Genomic DNA, 23,173 nt, shown 5'->3' with positions numbered 1-23,173 from the left:
GTTTTTGAACTTTTCTTGACAAGATTTTCACAGCCTTTGTACACCATGGTGTTTGTACCCTACCATCCTGTCTCATTGGAATGTACCTATGCAGAACACCACACAAATATCCCCTGAACATTTGTCACATTTCTGCTGTATATTTCTCTGAGAAGAGCTGTTCCCAATTTATGCTTCCAAGTTCCTGCCTGGTAGCTTCATTTTTCCCCCTACTTCAATTAAACGCTTTCCTAACTTGTCTGTTCCTATCCTTGTTCAAGACTATGGTAAAGGAGAGAGATTTGTGATCACTATCTCCAAAATGCTCTCCCACTGAGAGACCTGACACCTGACCAGGTTCATTTCCCAATACCAGATCACGTACAGCCTCTCCTCTTGTAGGCTGATGTACATACTGTGCCAGGAAATTTTCCTGAACGCACCTTATGAACTCCACCTCATCTAAACTCCTTGCTGTAGGGAGATTCCAATCAATGTCTGGGAAATTAAAATTTCCCATCACGACAACCCTTTTAGATCATAAGACCATAAGATATAGGAGCAGAAGTAGGCCATTCATCCCATCGAGTCTGCTCTGCCTTTCATTCATGGGCTGGTCCAATCCCCACTCCCCTACCTTCTCCCCATACCCCTTGATGCCCTGGCTAATCAAGAACCTAACTATCTCTGCCTTAACTGCACCCAATGAGTTGGCCTCCACAGCCTCTCATGGCAACAAATTCCACAGATTTACCATCGTCTGACTAGAACATCTCTGTTCTAAATAGATACCCTTCAATCCTGAAGTCATGACCTTTTGTCCTAGACTCCCCTACCATGGGAAATCACTTTGCCATATCTAATCTGTCAGGCAGCCTTTTAACATTCAAAACTGTTATTACTGGATCGTTCCAGCTCCCTATCAGCTCTACGGTGTCCCTGTTACTATTGGGTGGTCTATAAAAAACGCCCAGTAGATTTATTGACCCCTTCCTGATTCTAAATTCCACCCGTGACTTCCTCCTTTTCTGCAGCCGTAACACTATCTCTGATCAACTGTGCCATGTCCACACCTCTGTAGCCTCCCTCTCTGTTCTTTCTGAAACATCTAAAGCCTGGCATTCTAAGTAGCCATTCCTGCCCTTGAGACATCCAAGTCTCTGTAATGGCCACAACATTATAGTAGTGATCCACGCTTTAAGCTCTAAGTTCATGATACTCCTTGCATTAAAATAGACACATCTCAAACCATCAGTCTGAGAGCATCCTTTCTCTATCACCTGCCTATCCTCCCTCTCACACTGCCTACAAGCTTTCTCAATTTCTGAGCCACTTCCTCCCTCTCTTCAGTTCAGTTCCCACCCCCCCAGCAACTCTAGTTTAAACTCTCCTCAATAGCCTTCGAAAACTTCCCATCCAGGATATTGGTCCCCTTCAGATTCAAGTGCAACCTGTCCTTTTTGTACAGGTCACACCTGCCCCAAAAGAGGTCCCAATGATCCAGAAATCTGAATCCCTGTACCCTGCTCCAATCTCTCAGCCATGCATTTATCCTCCACCTCATTCTGTTCCTATACTCACTGTCATGTGATGCAGGCAGTAATCCTGCGATTACTTCCCTTGGAGTTATGCTTCTTAGCTTCTTTCTTAACTCCCTGTCGTCTGTATTCAGGACTTCCTCCCTTTTCCTACCTATGTTGTTGGTACCAATATGTACCACGACCTCTGACTGTTCACCATCCCACTTCAGGATATCATGGATGCGATCAGAAACATCCTGTATCCTGGCACCTTGGAGGCAAACTACCATCTTTGTTTTTTTCTGCGCCCTGGGGCAAAGAATTCCTTGGATTCACCACTCTCTGGCTGAAGAAATTCCTGCTCATTTTCCTTCAATACATGGATCCCCAAAACCAAAGGACTTTCTACAGGGGTACAATTGAGAACATCCTGACTGGCTGCATCACTGCCTAGTTATGGGAACTGTACTTCCCTCAATCACAGGACTCCGCAGTGAGTGATGCGGACAGTGGTGAGTGTAGATGTGGAGTGCAGGTAGTTTTGAGGAAATGAGGCTACAGAAGGACTTGGGTAGGTTAGGAAAATGGGGAAAGAAATGGCAGATGGAATGTGGTGTCGGGAAGTGTATGGACATGCACTTCAGTGGAAGAAATGAAAGGGTTGATGATTTTCTAAATGGAGAGAAAATGCATAAATCTGAGACACACAGGGATTTGAGAGTCCTTGTGCAGGATTCTCTGAAGTTTAATTTGCAGGTCAAGTCTGTGGTGAGGAAGACAAATGTGATGTTAGCATTCATTTTGAGAGGACTAGAATATAAAAGCAAGGTTGTAATGTTTCCAGTCAGAACCGTGGGAATGATTGTATTAAACACTGAGCTGAGGCCAATAAACAACATCCTGACGTAAGTATTAGTGTTGTCCAGGTGACCAAGGCTACAGATCAAGTCGCCCTACGCAGCTTGGTCCTTAAGCGGCAGTAAAATGTCCAATAACATCTGTTCATGTAATATTACTCCTGTGTTGTAGTTGTCTCTCTTTCACCTGCTCTACAGTTTAAATGATTATATTTTCCTTTTATTCTAATCAGCTGAAAGGGAAGAAGTGGTTGGTGTGCTTGGTTCATCAGTTTTACTGGATCCTGAAATCACCGTTGATTCCAGCAAGAATGATATCCTTTGGACTTTCAAAGCCAGCAACAAAAGCTATGATGTTATTTTGGATCACGTCCCAGGTATTGCCACATTGGAACAGAGTGAACAGTTCAAGGACCGTTTACAATTCAACGCTTCGAATGGTGCACTGACGATAAGCAGATTAAATGCCAGTGACCAAGGAGATTACATCTTCACTGTTGATGAGAAAGAGTTGAAAATAATGGAGTTGCTTGTCATTGGTAAGAAGCTTCAGATATTTGTGATGTAGTGTGTGATTTATCAATTGCCGAATCTGCCATCAAAGTCTAAGCAGGATAACCTCTGCTGTGACTCATCAACTGAGTCATCGGAGAGACATTGAAGCTGGTGATAGAAAAACAGCAGAATTTCTGCAGAGAATCTTCCTCTCATCACACACAGTCTTACATTTTTTAAACATAAATAAAGTGAAAAATGAGTCACCACAATTTCAATAGGTATAATTTCCTACTGACCTCTAACATTTTGAATATTTGTAGAACTACATATTTACAATAGTCGTACATCCCAGCCAGTAGAATCCTTTTGAAAGCTTCAGAGCACAAACTCCAAACACCCAAAATACATCTCTTTTGTTAAAGTGCTAAAGGATGGCTCTCTGAATACAAAACTGGCCAGAATATTAACTATGTATTGCATTGAACTGCTGCTGCTAAGTTAACAAATTTCACATCACATGCCGGTGATAATAAACCTGATTCTGATTCTGACAAAACAGACCCGTCCTGAATGATGCATTGTGACAGGGATACACGTTGACATTGTACTAATGCAGACAATGGCCACTTTACAACTTCCCTGATCACACCCTGAGGATTTCAATGACCACCAATCAACATGAACATTCATATATTGTCTTCCCCTGGGGCTGAATCAGAATGTTCAAAAAGCTTCAAAACCTCGGCCTCTGTACCTCCCTTCTTGACATCCTCACTGGGAGACCAGTCAGGGTGGATCAGAAATAACATCTCCTCCTTGCTGACAGTCAACACTGGAACACGTCTAGGATGAATGCTTAGCCCACTGTTGGCGACAAGGAGGTGTACAACAGTGAGGTAGATCAGCTGGTTGAGTGGTGTGACAACAACAACCTTACACTCAACGTAAGTAAGGCCAAGGAATTGATTGTGGACTTCAGGAAGGCAAAATCAATAGAGAATACTCCCCAGTCCTTATCAATTGATCAGCCATGGAAAAGGGTGAGCAGTTTCCAGTTCCTCGATGTCAACACCACTGAAGATCTGTCCTGGGCCGAACATATTGATGCAATTACAAAGAACGCACAACATTGGCTATGTTTCATTACAAGTTTACGGAGAATTGTTATGTCATCAAAGACTCATGCAAGTTTCTACAAATGTTCGTGGAGAACACAGGATCAGAAAAAGCAGCAGAAAGTTGGAAACTCAGCCAGCTCCATCATGGGCACTAACCTAGTATCAAGGATACCTTCAAAATGTGATGTTTCAAAAAGATGGTATCCATCATTAAGGAGCCCCATCATCTAGGATGTGCCCTCTTCTCAATGTTACCATCAAGGAGGAGGTGCAGGAGGCTGAAGACACACACTCAGTGTTTCAGGAACTGTTTCTTCCCATCTGCCATTACATTCCTCAATGGACAATAAACCCATCAACACTACCTCACTTTTTTTCCCCTCTCTTATTGCATTATTTATTTCATTTATTTTTAATATACACTTATTGTAATTTATTGCTTTTTATTATTATGTGTTACAATGTACTGCTGCTGTAAAAGAACAAATTTCATGACCTATGTCGGTGATATTAAACCTGATTCTGATTCTGATTCAATGATTAGTTTCAGTCGCCTTAAACTGTCAGTTGAAGGTGGAGGGGCCGATCGTGTTGAGGAGGCAGAGAGGCTGCGGAAGGACTTTGACAGATTTGGAGAGGTGTCTGATGGAATACAGTGTCAGGAATTGTATGGCCATGCACTTTGGTAGAAGGATTAAAAACATAGACTATGTTCTAAATGGGGGAAAAAATCAAAAATCTGAAGTTCAGAGGGACTTGGGAGTCCTCGAGGATTCCTGAAAGGTTAATTTGTAGGTTGAATTGGTGGTGAGGAAAGTGAATGAGATGTTCACATTCATTTCAAGGGGACTGGAACATAAACACAAGGATGTAATGCTGATGCTGTATAAATTACTGGTGAGGCCTCACTCGGAGTATTGCGATTAGTTTTGGGCCCCTTATTTAAGAAAGGATGTGCTGACATTGGAGAGGGTTCAGAGGAGGTTCACAGGGATGATTGCTGGAATGAAAGAGTTATCATATGAGTAGTGATTGAAGTTTCTGGGCCTGAACTCAGAGGAATTTAGAAGAATGAGGGTGATCTCATTGAAACCTTTTGGAAGTTGAAAGGCCAAGATGGAGTGGATGTGATGAGGATGTTTGCTTTCGTGGGCGAATCGAGGACCAGAGGGCACAGCCTCAAAAGAGAGGAATGTCCATGTTGGCTGAGGCTGAGTGACCTGGACAAGAAATGTAACACAGGAACTAATCATAGATGCAAAATTGGCATCTTTGAATGTGATCAGTGTAAAGAGAACGGTGTGATGTGTCAACACCTTACAATAACTGGCCAAGGTCGAGGCTGATGTGAGTTTTTTACAGGAGTGTGATCAAACACACTCTGCAACTACCAGAGTTGGTTGTGATGGTGGCCCCATGGTCTGTCTGTGTGGTTGGGGGCAACGATTGTCATCCTTCTGGCCTGGGAATTCTGTTACAGGGTGGCAACTTCTCAATCACCCAAGTCAGAGAGGTGGTTGGGGGGTGGCTCCCTGTGGCATACATAATGTACTGAAACACTCTGCTCTGGTTAATGAACACGTACACCTCACCCGTGCGGAGCGAGCGGCTGGCCATCCTCGAGCCGCTCCCACCACTGCCGGTGACGTCACAGCTGGTCATTCTGGTTGGTGACATCATCGATGCAGCCGGTAGTGCCGCCAACAGGCTGGACAGCACCTCCAGATTCCTGATGGAAACAGTTAAAACAGACAAGCTGCACAATGTCTTCAGCTCCCCTTCAGAAGGATGGTGATGGGTCACTGACTGAGTTGTACTCGGCTACGTGGGACTGGAAGTGTGTAGTTTGCAAAGATTCAGCACGGCATCTAAAACTCTGACAAACCTCTACAGATGTGTGGTGGAGGGTGCATTGACTGGTTGTGTCACAGTCTGGTCTGGAAACACCAATGCCTTTGAATGGTAAATCCTCCAAAAAGTATCGGATATGGTCCAGTCCATCATCGAGGAAAGCCCTCCCAACCACTGAGCACATCTACACAGAGTAATGGAGCAGCAAAGTAGCATTCATCATCAGGGACTCCCACCACCCAGGTTGTGCCCTCTTCGCACTGCTGCCATCAGGAAGAATTACAGGAGCCTCAGAGCTCACACCAGCAGGTTCAGGAACAGTTATAACCCCTCCACCATCGTCAAGCTCTGGAACCAAAGGGGATAACTTCACTCAACTTCACTTGCCCCATCACTGAAATGTTCCCACAACCAGTGGACTTGCTTTCAAAGACTGTTCATCTCATGTTCTTGATATTTGTTGTTCATTTATTATTACTATTATTTGTATTTGCATAGTTTGTTGTCTTTTGCACATTGGATGGGGTGGGTCATTTGTGTTTCTTGTAGTTACTGTGAATGCCCGCAAGAGAATAAATCTTATTGTATATGGTTACATATATGTACTTCGATAATAAATTTACTTTGTATTTTGAACTTTGAATAATTGCCTGGACTGGACTGAGAGGATAAAACTGAAATTGGGACTGTGGGGAGGGCGCTCCCTATCGATATCTGGGAAGAACCTGGTCAACAAGTGTGAGGTTCTCTCAGGCTGCTGTACTTGGTGCAAGTGTTGCCCATGCCCCGCTCCTCCAGCTTGAGAATCACCCGAGCTGTTTTCAGGTTCACCTGGGGGTCTGAGATGGAGTGAGTGACGCTCAGATCACAACGGACAAATCCCTGTATAACGGGCACAACAATTTACCCAATGTGTCCCTCACCCTGATGACCAACTTCATGTGTGTCTGCATCAGGCTGTGTGTGGAACCTAAATACATGGGCACCAGGTACCACCATGTGCTGAGGTTCTGCCTGTCCCCTGTGTTGCCAAGGTGTTGAAACTGAGGGATGTTCCTGAAAAGGGGATGAATGAACCCCAGAGAAATCTGAAGGTGAGGCAATTCAACTTTCTGAGAGATGGAGAATAGAGAAATCTGAAGCCAGTGAATTGTCAGTTTTGGAGCCAGTGTAGATCAGAAGCACTGGGGACTGGCTTGAACAGGTATAGTGTGAGAGTGTCAGATCAGCCAAAGTTGATGAGGGGCTCGGGGTGGGAGGCTGGGCCAGAAAGAATTTCCACAACATTCTTGTCTGAAAGACAAGTTCCTGTAACCCCAGTAAAGAGTGGCACAATATCTATTCAGTAGTATGTTCTCATTTGCTGTAGTTTCACAAAGTTCTCTGTTTAAGTGTTTCACAGCCATCACATTTTAAATGAGTACAAATATTTTTATTTACAGATAAAGATAAAGAAGAGGTTGCTGTCCTTGGCTCATCAGTTTTACTGGATCCTGAACTCAAAGTTGATCCCAGCAAGAGTGAAATAGTTTGGACCTTCATCGGCAGGAGCATTTTGCATCATGTCCCAGGTCACAGCTTAGTGGAACAGAGTGACCAGTTCAAGTTTCGCCTGCGCTTTGATATTTCTAATGGTGCTCTGACTGTGAATGAAGCAGAACATGGCGACCAAGGAGATTACACCTTCATTGTGGATGGACAAGAGCTGAGAATAATACAACTACGCCTTGTTGGTAAGTAGCTTTATTTTTCATAGAACATAGAACAGTACAACATAGTTCAGGCCATTTGGCCCACAATGTTATGCTGACTTTTTAACCTATTCCAAGATAAATCTAATCCTTCCTTCCCTCATAGACAACAATTTTTCTTTCATCCCTGTGTTTATACAGGATGTGATTGGGTACAGAACTCGCCATAGTTTTTGTGGTTGTATTTTCCAGTCAAGGCTAATTTGGGTGACTCACCTGATAGAATAAACACTGAGGTGTCAGATATTGAATGCAGCCGTCAGTCAACCCCCATCTCTGTGATGTACCTGCCATCCCAAGGAGGAGCCCGTTCGGGATTTGATCCAACACTCATTGCTGCACTGGTGGGATGAGAGAAGAAGAACTGTTTGTCAAACCTGAGGCTTGGGTTTTTTGTTGGAGAGAACTGAAGGAAATGGTTGTGAAGTGAAATTGTGGATGGATGGAAAAGGTGGACAAATGGAAAAAGTAGCAAGAGAAGGGATGGGAGGGGAGGGAGGTACAAAATGCATTAGATTAGTGTGGGAAATGGGGAAAGGGGTGTGACATGATGGTGAAAGAAACATCAATAACAATGATCATAAATAAAAGATGAGATTTATTTATCGAGCACTTTTCAAACAGATGATATAGTTCAAAGTTGTTTGCAATGGGATAAAAGTACAAATATGAAAAATAAAATAAAATAAAAATAAATGTAAATAAAAGACAAAACGATGCTCATTAAAAAGCAAGATTAAATAAATAGATTTTAAGCTCTCGTTTAAAGGTGTTAACTGAGTCTGCATCCCCTATGGTTTTAGTATTGAATTCAACAATTGAGGAGCGCAGTTCAGAAAAGCTGACCTGCCTATTTTCTCTGAGGGAGATTTTTTTTTAATTTAAGAGACCGGTGGCAGAAAACCTGAGAGCCTGAGCAGGATTATGAAAGGAAAGTGATTCTGTGATGTACTCTGGTCACAAACCATTAAGAGTTTTAAAAACAGGGAAGTCAAGTTTAATATTAATTTTAAAAGATACAGAAAGCTCCTAGAGCTGCCAGATTTCATCCCACCAAATTTTTATTGGAGTATTTATAAAGCCATTCTCTGCACTGTGAAGTAAGCAATGTATTGCAATAAACTTTTTGATTCTGTTTGGTAATTCCAGGTACTGAGATAAGGACTACAATTTTGGGAAACTGACCAGGAAGGAAGATGGAGGATATAAAATGAATTAAGATTGGTGTCTCTGTTTATGTTTTTGAAATCCATACAATGCTCACAATGATGAGATTAATCTTGTTGTTTAACCCCTGCTTCTGACATAAACATTCAGGTGATCAATGAGAAATATTTCGAGCCTGACTGACAAAAAGACAACAAACCTGAGGATGTTCTCTGAAATAACAAGACCAGAATCTTATTGAAAATGCTGAGGTGTCAGGGTATCGATGTTCCCTGTGCAGATGGGTTAAAATGCAGTAATGGAGTGTGAGGGAGGGGTAATTCCACAGCCTATTTAATGTACACCTTCCCCTTCCTCCTGAGGTGCCGTGTCTGATGGTTTCCACAGCAGTGCCCGTTTCATTGATTTCAATGTCTGTTCCTCATGACAAAAGTCAGGAAAGCATTTCCATGTGTGAGGCTGCTCTGTCCCACTGAGAAAACAGCAAGAGTTCTTGGAGCTGGTGGTAATTCTTTGATGAAAGGTGGTGATGAATCAACATGCAGGAGGGGGACTGAATATCTGTCTGAGTGGTGCCACAGCAATAACCTCTTCCTCAATGTCAGCAAGACCAAGGACCTGATTACTGAGTTCAGGAGGAAACCAGAGGTCCATGAGCCATTCCCACCAGAGGATCAGAGTCGGAGAGGGTCGGCAACTTTAAATTCCTTGGTGTTATCATTACAGAGGACTTATGCTGAGTCAGCAGTTAAGAACAAAATGAAGAAGGTGCAGCAGTGCCTCTACTCCCTTAGAAATTTGCGGAGATTCGGCGTGACACCTGAAAATCTGACAGACTTCTGTAGATGTGTGGTGGAGAGTATATTGACTGGCTGCATCATTGGAACCACCAATGCCCTTCAACAGAAAATCCTACAAGGAGTAGTGGATACGGCCCAGTCCATCACGGGTAAAGCCCTCCCCACCATTGAGCACATCTACATGGAGAGTTGTTGCAGGAAAGCAGCCTCCATCATCAGGGACCCCACCACTCATTCAGAAACAAGTTTTGACCCTCAACCATCAGACACTTGAATCAAAGCAGAGTGAGTGGGAAGATGGATGATTGGGAAGCTTTTAAAATCCAGCAAAAGGCAACTGAAAAGCTATATGAAGGGAAAAGATAAAATATGAGCACAGACTGGCCAATAATATAAAGCAGGATACCAAAAGTTTTTTCTGTTATATAAGGAGTAAGAGGGAGGTGAGAGTTGATATTGGTCCACTGGAAAGTGATGCCGATGAAGTAGTCATTTGAGACAAAGAAATGGCAGATAAACTTAATCGGTACTTTGCATCTGTTTTCAGTGTGAAAGACACTAGCAGTGTGCCAGAGGTCTGTGAGTGTCACTGCTATTACAAAGGAAAAAGTGCGCAGCAATGTGAAAGGTCTTAAGGTGGATAAGTCACCTGGAACAGATGGACTACATCCCAGCGCCCTGAGAGAGGTTGCTGAAGAGATAACGGATGCTTTGGTCATGATCGTTCAAGAATCACTTGATTCTGGCATGGTCCTGGAGGCCTAGAAGATTTCAAATGTCACTCCACTCTCTAAGACCATAAGATATAGGAGCAGAAGCCATTTGGCCCCTTGAGTCTGCTCTAACATTCAATTATGTGCTGATACAATTTGTCCAGTCATCCCCATTCCCCATCTTCTCCCCATCCCTTTGATGCCCTGACTAATAAAGAACCTATCTATCTCTGCCTTAAATACACCCAGTGACTTGGCCTCCACAGTTGCTCTTGGCACAAAATTCCATAGATTTACCACCCTCTGACTCAAGTAATTTCTCCACATCTCTCTTATAAATGGACGTCCTTCAAATCTGAATTCCTGCCCTTCGTCCTAGACTCCCCTACCATGGGAAATAACTATGCCATATCTAATCTGTTCAGGCCTTTTAACGTTTGGAATGTTTCTATGAGATCCCCCTTCATTCTCCTGAACTCCAGGGAATACAGCTCAAGAGCTGCCAGACGTTTCTCATATGGTAAACCTTTCATTCCTGGAATCATTCGCGTGAATCTTCTCTGAACCTTCTCCAATGTCAGTATATCCTTTCTAAAATAAGGAGCCCAAAACTGCACTGGATACTCCCAAGTGTCAAATCCTGAATGCCTTATAGAGCCTCAACATCAAATCCCTGCTGTAATATTCTCTACCTCCAGAAATCAATGCCAATATTGCAATTGTTTTCTTCACCACCGACTCAACCTGGAGGTTAACCTTTAGGGTATCCTGCACAAGAACTCCCAAGTCTCTTTGTATCTCTGCATTTTGAGTTCTCTCCCCATCTAAATAATAGTCTGCCCGTTTATTTCTTCCACCAAAATTGATGATCATACACTTTCCAACATTGTATTTCATTTGCCCATTCCCCTAATCTATCTAAGTTTCTCTGCAGGCTCTCTGTTTCCTCAACACTACCCGCTCCTCCACATAACTTTGTATCATCGGCAAATTTAACCACAAATCCATCGTAAAAATCAGCGGTCCCAACACCGACCCCTGTGGAACTCCACTGGTAACTGGCAGCCAATCAGAATAGGATCCCTTTATTCCCACTCTCTGTTTTCTGCTGATAGCCAATGCTCCACCCATGCTAGTAACTTCCCAGTAATTCCATGGGCTCTTATCTTGCTAAGCAGCCTTTTGTGCAGCACCTTGTCAAAGGCTTTCCGAAAATGCAAGTACACCATGTCCACTTCATCTGCTTTGTCTACCCTGCTTGTAATTTCCTCAAAAAATTGAAGTAGGTTTGTCAGACAGGATTTTCCTTTCAGAAAACCATGCTGGCTTTTGCCCATCTTGTCATGTGCCTCCAGTGGATTCTTGTCATCCATTCTGATTTGGAATGTCTCTGCCTTGAACTTCCCTCATTTTTCACACAAACTCCAGCCATTGCTGCTCTGCTGTCCTTCGTGCTGGTGTCCCTTTCCAGTCAAATTTGGCCAGTTCCCCCTAAGAAGGGAGGAAGAAGGCAAAAGAAAGGATATTGTAGTCCAGTTTGCCTAACCCCAGTGGTTGGGGCCGTGTTGGAGTCGATTATTAAGGATGAGGTTTCAAGGTATTTGGAGACTAATAGTAAAATAAGTCAAAGTCAGCATGGTTTCTGTGAAGGGAAATTTTCCCTGACAATTTTGTTAGACTTCTTCAAGGAAGTAACAAGCAACGTGGGCAAATGAGAGGCAGTGGATGTCATTTGCTTGGATTCTCAGAAGGTATTTGATAAGATACCAGAAATGAGGCTGTTTAACACAATAAAATCCTATGGTGCTACAGGAAAGATTCAGCAATGGATAGCAGAACGGCCGGCAGGCAGGAGGCAGTGAGTGGGGAAAATGGGGCCTTTTCTGGTTGGCTGCCGGTGGTGAGTGGTGTTCCTGGGGGGGGGGAGGTTGGTATTGGGACTGCTACTTTTCATATTGTTTGTCAGTGATTTAGATAATGGAATTGATGGCTTTGTGACAAAGTCTGCAATTGATATGAAGTTAGTTGAAGGGGTAGGTAGTGCTGAAGAAGCAATGTGATTGCAGCAGGACTTTGACAAATTGGAAGGGTGGGCAAAAAAGTGGCAGATGGAATACAGTGTTGTGAAATGTATGATAATGCATTTTGGTAAAAGGAACAATAGTGCGGACTATTATCTGAACGAGGAAAAGGTTCAAACATCACTTCCTGAGCCACTCATTCATCTGTACCATCATGCTATTCCTGCTCTGACTGGCACTTCCATGAACTTGCAAATGAACATCTAAAACAGAGATGAAACAGTTTTGAGTTTTTGCTTCCACAGCTCTGAAGAAGATAGTTTGGAATCTGAATATTTTTGAGGCAGAGGTAGATAGATCCTGGATAAGCAGAGAGGTGAACTGTTATCGTGGGAGATGGGAATATCTACCATCAGGTTAGCTGTGATCTTGTGCAATGACAGAGCAGTGTTGCGGGGTGAAATGGCTTTTATTTCCATTGTTGTGTATATATTTAGTGTGTAGAACCGACTGTGCTTTCGTTCCTTTGTACATATCTGGTGCAATGCCACATGGTAAGATTACATTCTACATCAGGATAGGAATATCATGGTTTCATATTCTCTCCTTTAGATGAGCTGTCAGAAGCTTCCATATTTACCAACATCGAATCACTGGGTTTCACGGTTGAGCTCACCTGTGATGTCTCTGGAGATCCGAATGTGTATCAGTGGCAAAAGAATGGAGGGGAAATCTCCCAGCATCACCAACTAACAGATGAAAACAGAACACTTGTTATCCCAAGCGCTTCATCTGAAGACTGTGGAGTGTACACCTGCATCACAACCAATCCTGTCAGCTCCATCCAGACAAACTACACCTTAATGTTGCAAGGTGAGCTTCATTTATGAATGACATTTTGCAGTTAACGTTTAGACCATATTGGTGGGCTATTGAATGCAGTCGATGCAAATCAGTGCTGCAGCAGAGAGAGGCAAAAACTGAATTAATTGGGTTCACAGAATCCCAGAACAGTTATCACAGAGAAGGAAACCATTCAGCCCTTTAAGAATAGATTGGTTCTATCACTGAGCAAACAACTGAATCCTATTGTTCTGTCCTCTCCCCACAGCTCTGTAATTTCTTTCTTTCAGATAATTATCCAGCCCTCATATGAAATTACAGTTGAATATCCCTTCACTATTCCTGATGATAAATCCTAGACCCTGTCCACTACAGTGCATAACGAGAATCCCCAAGATATTTTCTGTTCTTCTCCCAATCACCTTCATTCCCACTCACGACTGGTTTTAGAAAGTTTCACTATGATCTTCTTCCACTATATGCCTCTATTCATGAAGGCAAAGATCCTAACTTTGTTAAGCTACTTTCTTAACCCTTTCAACAAATCTCTTGTTGGTGTAACCCTTTTAGAATTGGCTCCTTGAGTTTGTCTGCTCTTCTCATTCTTCCTACTCTTGGGATGGATCAATCGGCAGATAATGCACTTCACCGATCAATGAGAACAAACTGCCCACATGTGCATTTGTGTAGCAGCCCCTGACATCAGGTGGAAAGTAGCTCCAGAGTGTGTGGTGACACTTGCAGGCTGCCCTGCCCTCAGCACATCCTCAGGTTGTGTTGGTTGTTAATGCAAACAATATATTTCATTGTATAAAAAAAAAATACGAAATGCTGGCAGAACTCAGCAGGCCAGACAGCATCTATGGGAGGAAGTAATAACGACATTTCGGGCCGAAACCCTTCATCAGGAGTGAAGTAACATGGGATGGTCGAGGGGGGATAAGAAGTGGGGGGAGGGATAAAGTAGAGAGCTGGGAAGTGATAGGCTGGAGGGAAATGGGCTGGGGGGAAGGTGGAGAGTTATGGGAAATAAAAGAGAAAGAAAGGTAGGGCTGGGGGGAGAGATTATAGTGAGGGGGGGGGGGAAAGAGAGAGAAAGAGAACCAGACTAAAATAATAGATAAGGATGGGGGTAAGGGTGGGGGGCAGGGATATCAACGGAGGTCAGTGAGTTGGATGTTCATGCCAGCAGGAAGGAGGCTACCTAGGCGGGAGATAAGGTATTGCTCCATCGACCTGCGTGTGGCCTCATCTTGACGGTAGAGGAGGCCATGGACAGACATGTCGGAGTGGGAGTGGTCTGTGGAATTGAAGTGTGTGGCCACAGGGAGATCCCGCTACTGCTGGAGGACTGAGCGCCAGTGTTCGGCGAAATGGTCTCCCAGTCTGCGGCGGGTCTCCCCAATGTATAAATGGCCACATCGGGAGCACCGGATACAGTATATCACCCCAGTTGACTCGCAGGTGAAGTGGTGCCTCACCTGAAAGGACTGTCGGGGGCCTGGGATGGTGGTGAGGGAAGAAGTGTGGGGGCAGGTGTAGCACTTCTTCCGGTTGCAGGGATGAGTGCCCGGAGGGAGGTCCGTGGGGAGGGATGGGGGGGGATGAATGGACAAGGGAGTCGAGTAGGGAGCGATCCTAGATTATTCCTCCTCCCACCCTGTCTCCTGCAAAAATGCTATCCCTTTCTCTCAATTCCTCAGCCTCCGCCGCATCTGCTCTCAGGATGAGGCCTTTCATTCTAGGACAAAGGAGATGTCTTCCTTTTTTAAAGAAAGGGGCTTCCCTTCATCCATTATCAACTCTGCTCTCCATCGTGTCTTCCGTATTTCACGAACCTCTGCCCTCACCCATCCCCCACCAGCCCACCAGGGATAGAGTCCCCCTGGTCCGCATCTATCACCCTACCAGCCTACAGATCCAACATATAATCCTCCGTGACTTCCGCCACCTCCTACGTGATCCCACCACCAGACACATCTTCTCCTCCCCACCCCCCCCCACTCTCGGCTTTCTGCAGGGTTCGCTCCCTACGTGACTCCCTTGTCCATTCATCCCCCCCATCCCTCCCCACGGACCTCCCTCCGGGCACTCATCCCTGCAAACGGAAGAAGTGCTACACCTGCCCCCACACTTCTTCCCTCACCACCATCCCAGGCCCCAGACAGTCCTTTTAGGCACCACTTCACCTGCGAGTCAACTGGGATGATATACTGTATCCGGTGCTCCCAATGTGGCCATTTATACATTGGGGAGACACGCCGCAGACTGGGAGACCGTTTCGCCGAACACCGGCGCTCAGTCCTCCAGCAGTGGCAGGATCTCCCTGTGGCCACACACTTCAATTCCACAGACCACTCCCACTCCGACATGTCTGTCCATGGCCTCCTCTACCGTAAAGATGAGGCCACACGCAGGTTGATGGAGCAATACCTTATCTCCCGCCTAGGTAGCCTCCTTCCTGCCGGCATGAACATCCAACTCACTGACCTCCGTTGATACTCCTGTCCCCCACCCTTACCCCCATCCTTATCTATTATTTTAGTCTGGTTCTCTTTCTCTCTCTTCCCCCCGCCCATCACTATTATCTCCCCCCAGCCCTACCTTTCTTTCTTTTTTATTTCCCATAATTCGCCACCTTCCCCCTAGCCCATTTCCCTCCAGCCTATCACTTCCCAGCTCTCTACTTTATCCCTCCCCCCACTTCTTATCCCCCCTTGACCATCCCATGTTACTTCACTCCTGATGAAGGGTTTCGGCCGGAAACGTCATTATTACCTCCTCCCATAGATGCTGTCTGGCCTGCTGAGTTCTGCCAGCATTTCGTGTTTTTTAAATGTATTTCCAGCATCCGCAGATTCACTCGTGTTGCCTTTACATTTCATTGTATGTTGTGATGTACATCTGATAAATAAATGAATCTGAATAATCCATTCTTGACGGGTATAACGATGCATTGTGATTAATGATTCTCAGAGTAGAGTCCGTTGGTGTCGGCCTGGGTCACAGATCGGTGAGATTAGACCGGGGTTGGAACATTCCCTTCTCGGCAGGAAATTACGGAACATTATGGTTGTTGCATCATTTGTCATCCACTGCCCGTGAGATGTTTAATGATTTGAATTTAATTTTATTTTCAGGGCTTTCCCTCAAGGATGTTATACTGATTGCTGTATTGACTGCAGGACAGGCGATTACAGGACAATCTCTTCATTCAGCCGTGTTACCGGACCAGTGGAGGTGGAAAACCCTCGGAGGTATCTGTCATTGATTAATTTGCTTCTGCATGAACTTTCAGACACCACCCAGTAAACCTGAATGAACTTTAACAAAAACAAGGGAAAATGTGGGTAGTCAATTACACCTTTGACCCCTCCTCCACTTCCCCTCTGACCTGTGACCTGTGGGATACAATTGCCCATTTTTTCCCAGTTTTGAGGTGCTTTGCAGTGACACGGAATACCTGAAACAGTCCTGGAGTCACCTCTGACCAAACTGCAGAAGATATTTGGGAGAAGTGGCCATGAGAGGAGCCGTCTTCATTCACTCGTGTTTGCTGCGTTGTGTTGTCTCGTCTCACTGTGTCACCAAGTCTGTTTAGAGGTGGGACTGAGGGAAAGATGCCCTTTCATCCTGATGGTGGCCGTGCCTTTGGAAACAGGGGCCTCATTCACACAGAGGGCAGAGTTGTGAAGGGAGTTCTACTCCCCATCTAGTGTCAGGAGGTTTGAGCAGTTGTCTCTCAGACCTGCTGGTGAGCGTACAGTACATGTGGCTCTTTCTTTCAGACTTGGTGGCAATTTCTCTTGGGTGTTTGCAAAAGTTTGTTTTGAAAGAACCTCTCTTTCCAATGCAGTTTTCCACATGGGACACCTCTGTCTCCCAGAACCAAAGAAGATGCAACACCTGCTTTATTACCTCTTCCCTTTCCCCATTCCTGGCACACATATAACCCCTCCGGGTAAAGCAGTGAGTGACTTGTACTTCCAATTCTGTGTCCTCACAGCAGTTTCCTGCACATTGAAGAAGCCATTACAGGTTGTGTGACCACTTTGCAGAACACCGAGGGTAACAGTGAGCTTCCAGTTGCCCATCACTTTAGTTTTCTCTCTGATTTCCCATCTTTAACCTCTTCCCCAGTTCCAGCAAAGCCCATTGAGGAGCAGCATCCCTTATTCCACATTGAGTCCCAAGAGCTGCAATAATGAATTCATCAATTTCAGATAACCAGCCATTACAGTTTATGTTAGAACTGACCACTTCTGATACAAGATCAGAGTGTGTGACCAAAACTCTGTTTTCACTCTCCACAGATGCAGAAATGGAAATCCGGAATTCTTTTTTATTCCAAATTTCCAGCAACTGCAGTGTATTGTACACCATTGTTTTTCTTTCTCTTGTATTTCTCAGGATTTCTCTCACTCTTCTCTGTGACTAGAAACATCAAGTCTCTGCACAAATGCTGCTTCTACTGCAGTGTCCCTCCAGCATTTTCTCTGATACACTCAGTGACCACTTTATCAGCTCCCGCCTGTACCTAATAAAGTGGCCACTGAGTGCGTGTTCATGGTCTTCTGCTGCTGTAGCCCATCCACTTCAAGGTTCGACATGTTGTCTGTCAAAGATGTTCTGCTGCACACCACTGTTGTAACACGTGGTTATTTGAATTACTGTCACCTTCCTGTCAGCTTGACAAAACATTTTCAGCCACAGAACTGTCACTCACTGGATGTTTTATTTTGCTTTTTGGACCATTCTCTGTGAACTCTAGAGACTGTTGTTCATGACAATCTCAGTAGATCAGCAGTTTCTGAGATCCTCAAACCACCACATCTGGCACCAACAATCATTCCACAGTCGAAGTCACTGAGATCACATTTCTGCCCCATTCTAGTGTTTGATCTGAACAACAATTGAACCTCATGACAATGTTTGAATGCTATGAGGCATTGAGTTGCTGCCACATGATTGGCTGATTGGATATTCACATTAACGAGCAGGTGTACAGGTGTACCTAATAAAGTGGCCACTGAGTGTATTTCAGATTCTCAACACGTGGGGTTTTCCAGTCACTGTATTGTTTTGGACACATTGTGTTCAGTTCCAGTCACCAGACAACTGGATGGATTTCAATGACCAGACAGTGATGTTGCCATGGCTGAGCTGCAGGATTTTGCTTTTATTTAAATGCAAAGAAGTGACGATGGGAGATTTCAAAGTAGGAGGACCAATATCTGAAGAGAAGGAACCATTAACAATGTCAGTTAACATTTGCCCTGGGAGAGAAGTTGGCAGTGAAGAGGATCAATTGAACAAGAAGGGGCAGGATTAGAACGGGGATGGTACATCAAAGTTCAAAGTACATTTATTATCAAAGTATATGTACGATATACAACGTTGAGATCCGTCTCCTTACAGGTAGCCACAAAACAAAGAAACACAATAGAACCCATTAAAAAGAAGATCATCAAACACCCGATGTGTAGAAAAAAATACAAACAATAAAATTAAACAGATAACATTCAGAACTGAAGTTGATGAAAGTGAGTCCACAGACACGAAGCCTGACACAGACACACGGTGGCTTTGTAGATAAACTGAAATTAGAACTGAGATGGGATAGAATCCAGTGAGAGAGAGATGCAATTTCAAAACCAGGGCAACAGGAACATTTGGGAACATTGATCCAGGGGGCAAAGGGATGGGAGGGAACCACAGAGACAGGTGGACAGTCTCAGTCACACCCCTCGATGGGCATCTAACATGTTGTTGGAGCAAAATTACAGAGACAAGAGCTAATCAGGGATTATTCTTGCACTTCAGGTTAATCTTTGAACAAATAATTTAGTGATAGGGAGGAAGACCGATGATGCTGAATCAGGTGCAGCTGGATCTGATGGTTTAAAACAGTTCTCACCAAGGACATTTACTGTTATGTCTTTTACATTTGGGGCAGATGAGATGGAGGGTTTGCCATTGGTAACAACTAGGGTGAGAGAGTAACAGTTAAAGTGGGGTCAATGGTGGGATTTTGATTGCTTCCTGGGGAGCTAGCATTGATTGATGTCCAGAATGGCCTCCAGTGTCATAATCAGTCTGCATAGATTGTTAACGGCTTTCACATGCTTTTTTTATTTCTCCACAGGATGTCTGGGATACCGATTTTATTTTCTAAGCCTGTGGATCTGTAATACTTTGTCACTTATCGCCATGTACATTGTGTTCGTGTATTGGTCTGTGGTTGGAGGTACGTGACCAATACTCTTCTCATTCACTATTGTTTAATTCAGAATTTTTTAATGTTGTTTCCTTGTACACAAATGTTAAGGAGAGCAAAATAATTATTATTCTGGAATGATGCAGCTAAATCATAATATTTAAATAATAATAATAATATTCACTTCAGAACCCATGGTACTGAGGTGGAAACAGATCAACCCTAATCCTGAGGGGCTGCTGATGTACCAGATTTGATTGAGGTTTAATTGTGTTCATACAATGATATCACAGTGTCAGCACACAGAGACCAGTAGTTTATTGTCTCTGGGTTAGTTTCCTGGAGTCTCTACCCAGTTCCCATCATGAGAGATTCCAGTGGGATGCTCAATATCAGCCTCTCAGGACAAGCTGAGGGGAGTAACTACAGGACCCACATCCCCCAAACCAGTGCGAGGGAAGTGTTGCATTTTCAGAAGTCTGGTCTTGGCCATTTAAACAAGTGACGGGGACTTCAGACGGTGTTACTGAGGCTACATTTACTCACTGAGAGGAGACCATGGCAGGTAGTCGGGAGCATCTCCAAGTTCCAGTCTAATGACACTGCAGTTTCCCGACAGGAGGATGTTGCACAGGAAATGACATCACCAGTGTTCCGGATGTGGAAACCCCATTAGGGTGTGAGGATGACCACTGTACACAGCACACTATTGAATTTCTGTGGAGGGCATTTCCACTCTGGAAAAAGTAAATCCCAACTGTAAAACACTGAATCAAAACGGTGCTTTGTAAGGGAATTTCTGTGGTAACATTTCACAGTCCCAACGTGTGGAAATAGCTTCCATCTACCATTAATATCTTGAAAACTCCAATTACACCTGAGTAAACTGCAGGGAATGCAGTCCTGGTCTGTGTAATCTCTGATAATTTAACACTCCAGTACACCTCTGCCTTCGGATGAGACATGAAACCAAGTAACCATTTATGTTCCCTGGGAGAATGTAACGGATCACCTGGTGCTATTTCCTAAAGAGAACCAAAGTTCTCACCAGTATCCAAGAAAATAATTCTCCCAACCAGCATCACTAAAGCAGATTTAGCTTGGTTGTCAGAGGCAGAGGTGGCAATGGATGACAAATAGTGTACTGCAGTGATTGGTGCTCGGTCCCCTGTTGTCCCCTAATGCGACGTTAACGATTTGGACAAAAATGTAGGTGACATGATCAGTAAATCCATGGACAACGGCAAAATTGGTGTGATAGTAGACAGTGAAGAAAGTTGTCTCAGTGTACAACAAGACCAAGATCATCTGTGTCAGTGGGCATAGGAATGGAGATGGTAATTAACTTAGGACAAGTACATAGTTCCCTGGAAGTGGTGACACAGACAGACAGGATTGTAAAGAAGGTGCGTGGTGTGCTTGCCTTCATCGGTAGGGCATCGAGTACAAGGTTGGGACGTCACGTTACAACTGTACTATCTTTAGTCAGGCCACACCTGGAGCATACTTTTTCAATCTTGCAGACATAGATAAATAGTACATAAATGTAATCATAAATGAATATTATATAATTAGAATTAGGTTTATTTGCACCAGCGTGTGTCGTGAAATTTGTTAACTTCGCAGTGGTAGTTCAATGCAATAGATAATATAGAAGAAAATAATACTAGTAAATAATTAAGTAAATCAATTACAGCATATGTATATTGAATAGATTAAATATTATGTAAAAAAATATGACAGTGAGGTTGTGTTCAAGGGCTCAATGTCCATTTAGGAATCAGGTGGCAGAGAGGAAGAAGCTTTTCCTGAATCGCTGAGTGTGTGCATTCAGGCTTCTGTACTTCCTATCTGATTGTAACGGTGAGAAAAGGACATGGCCTGGGTGCTGGGGTTCCTTAATAATGGACGCTGCCTTTCTGAGACACTGCTTCTTAAAGATTTCCTTGGTACTTTGTAGGCTAGTACCCAGGATGGAGCCGACTAAACTTACAACCCTCTGAGGTTTCTTTCGGTCCTGTGCAGTATCCGACCCCCACCCCCCACACCAGACAGTGAGGCAGCCTGTCAGAATGTGATTAGAATAGAAAGAGTGCAGAAAAGATTCACCAAGATGGTGGGCAGAGTTAAAGTAGATTTTCACTGTGGCTCCCATTCACAGAATTTGTCTGAATTTTTCAATCTATGTACATCAGTGAATAGATACGCAGAGTCAAAGCAGCTGTCAGAAACACTCCTGTTTCCTTCCTCTGTTCACCATCTGACATTCCAACACAAACATCTGGAGTGACGGAGCTGGTGACAGTGACTGACATGTCTGAGTGATCGATGAATGCCGTGTACAGCTTTCTCTTCTCCGATGGACTGTTACCACATCATGAAATGAGGGAAATTAGGTTGCAATCACACTGAATGCAGCCAGTGAGGAATTTCCACCAGTGAAGAACTGGCATCAAGCTCCAGTTATGAATAGCAGACACTGTGGAAACTGGTCAGAATTAGAATGGAAATTTCAGCAACTTTCTGTGAAATTTATGTTTTCTCCATAATCAGTTGTTGTGGATGTTGGGAGAAAGAAACTATTGACCTTAATGAGCTCCTTAAGGTCTGGCCATTGGAACCAGAAGGAGCAGCCAGCGCAGAAATTGGCAGCAGGTGGCATGTAAAGACTGGTCTGGAGACCCACGTGGAAAATAGAATGGGCACCGTGAATTATTCATTCTTGCCTGACACTGCAGTTCAGTGTCTTGTTAATCTATACAGGGTCTGCTGGTGCAGGTCTGGGTCACAGGTTGGCACTCTGGATGGGAATTGGCATCTTCCCTTCACTGGGACATCAGTGTAAGAGTTTAGTTGTTGCAACCACTGGAAGTTTTCATTGACATTTCTCTGGAGCTTTGTTACATGTTTGCTTATTTGATTTATTTTTAATTGCAGGCCTTTCACCGTTGGACTTTGTTGTGATTTGTGTGTTGATCGTAGGATTGCAGCTTTCCTCATTTTATATCAATGAACTTCAGTATGTGACCGAGATCTGGGAATTACTGGAAGGTATCTGTCATTGTTTAATACACACTTGGATATAAATTTGCAAGCAAGTAAAATGTGACATATCTTCAAAAAGAAAAGGATATCAAATTAAATCTTGTCTGAATTAACAACACCTTATCCCAATTCTTCCAGTCCTCTACAGTTGGGTGAAGTTGTCCTGTTCATTCCAGTTATGAGCTGATGTTTTGCAGGGACAGAGAATGCCTGGAAATATTTGGGAATTGTCTCTGAACTGACTCCGGAGGGGCCTTTAACAGAAGGGGCCCTGAGAGGGGCTGACTCAATTCATTTGTGTTTCACATTATGTTGAACTTCAATGTAACACAAAATCAGTTTGGAGCTGAGGATCAAGGAAAAGGATCCCCCCATGATCCTGACAGTGGCAAAGTTGGGAAGGAGTAGGACTGTCTCCCTTGTGTCTCTCTTGGATACTTACAACAACATTTTCATTCAACAGCAGCTTTCAGCTCTGTGGCTTTTACCCCCAAGTTCCTTTCCAGCTTATAAAACATCAAAGTTCAAAATATTGTTATTCCTTCCTCAAGTCCTCATTCAGGAACTTCCTGGCCAAGTCCACTTCACAAATAAACTTTCAACACAGATTATAGTTCAAGAGTAGTAGCAAAACCTCCAGTTCCTGGCATTAATATAATGAATTGTATTAATTCGTAAGGTTGTGCCTTACGAGTCTGATTGGAATTTTTTGAAGATGTGACTAAACACATTGATGAAGGAAGAGCAGTAGATGTAGTGTATATGGACTTCAGCAAGGCATTTGATAAGGTAC

The 23,173-nt window shown here is 43.9% G+C and overlaps 1 protein-coding gene across 2 annotated transcripts in view; it reads left to right on the top strand.

Moving 5' to 3' along the window:
• The window catches only part of LOC132394527 (uncharacterized), a 123,399-nt gene that overhangs the window by 53,180 nt on the left and 47,046 nt on the right, over positions 1-23,173 (top strand). For both annotated transcript variants that reach the window (XM_059970804.1, XM_059970803.1), the window contains exons 2-7: positions 2,590-2,895; positions 7,266-7,556; positions 12,888-13,148; positions 16,259-16,375; positions 19,264-19,365; positions 22,273-22,386. In XM_059970804.1, coding sequence (XP_059826787.1) covers positions 2,590-2,895; positions 7,266-7,556; positions 12,888-13,148; positions 16,259-16,375; positions 19,264-19,365; positions 22,273-22,386 — 1,191 coding nt within the window. The remainder of the gene's footprint in view (positions 1-2,589; positions 2,896-7,265; positions 7,557-12,887; positions 13,149-16,258; positions 16,376-19,263; positions 19,366-22,272; positions 22,387-23,173) is intronic.

This window comes from Hypanus sabinus, chromosome 5 (genome assembly GCF_030144855.1).
Source record: "Hypanus sabinus isolate sHypSab1 chromosome 5, sHypSab1.hap1, whole genome shotgun sequence".
NCBI classification, from domain to species: domain Eukaryota; kingdom Metazoa; phylum Chordata; class Chondrichthyes; order Myliobatiformes; family Dasyatidae; genus Hypanus; species Hypanus sabinus.
The sequence above is the reverse complement of the archived record's forward strand: the minus strand, read 5'-3'. Positions and strand labels throughout refer to the sequence as shown.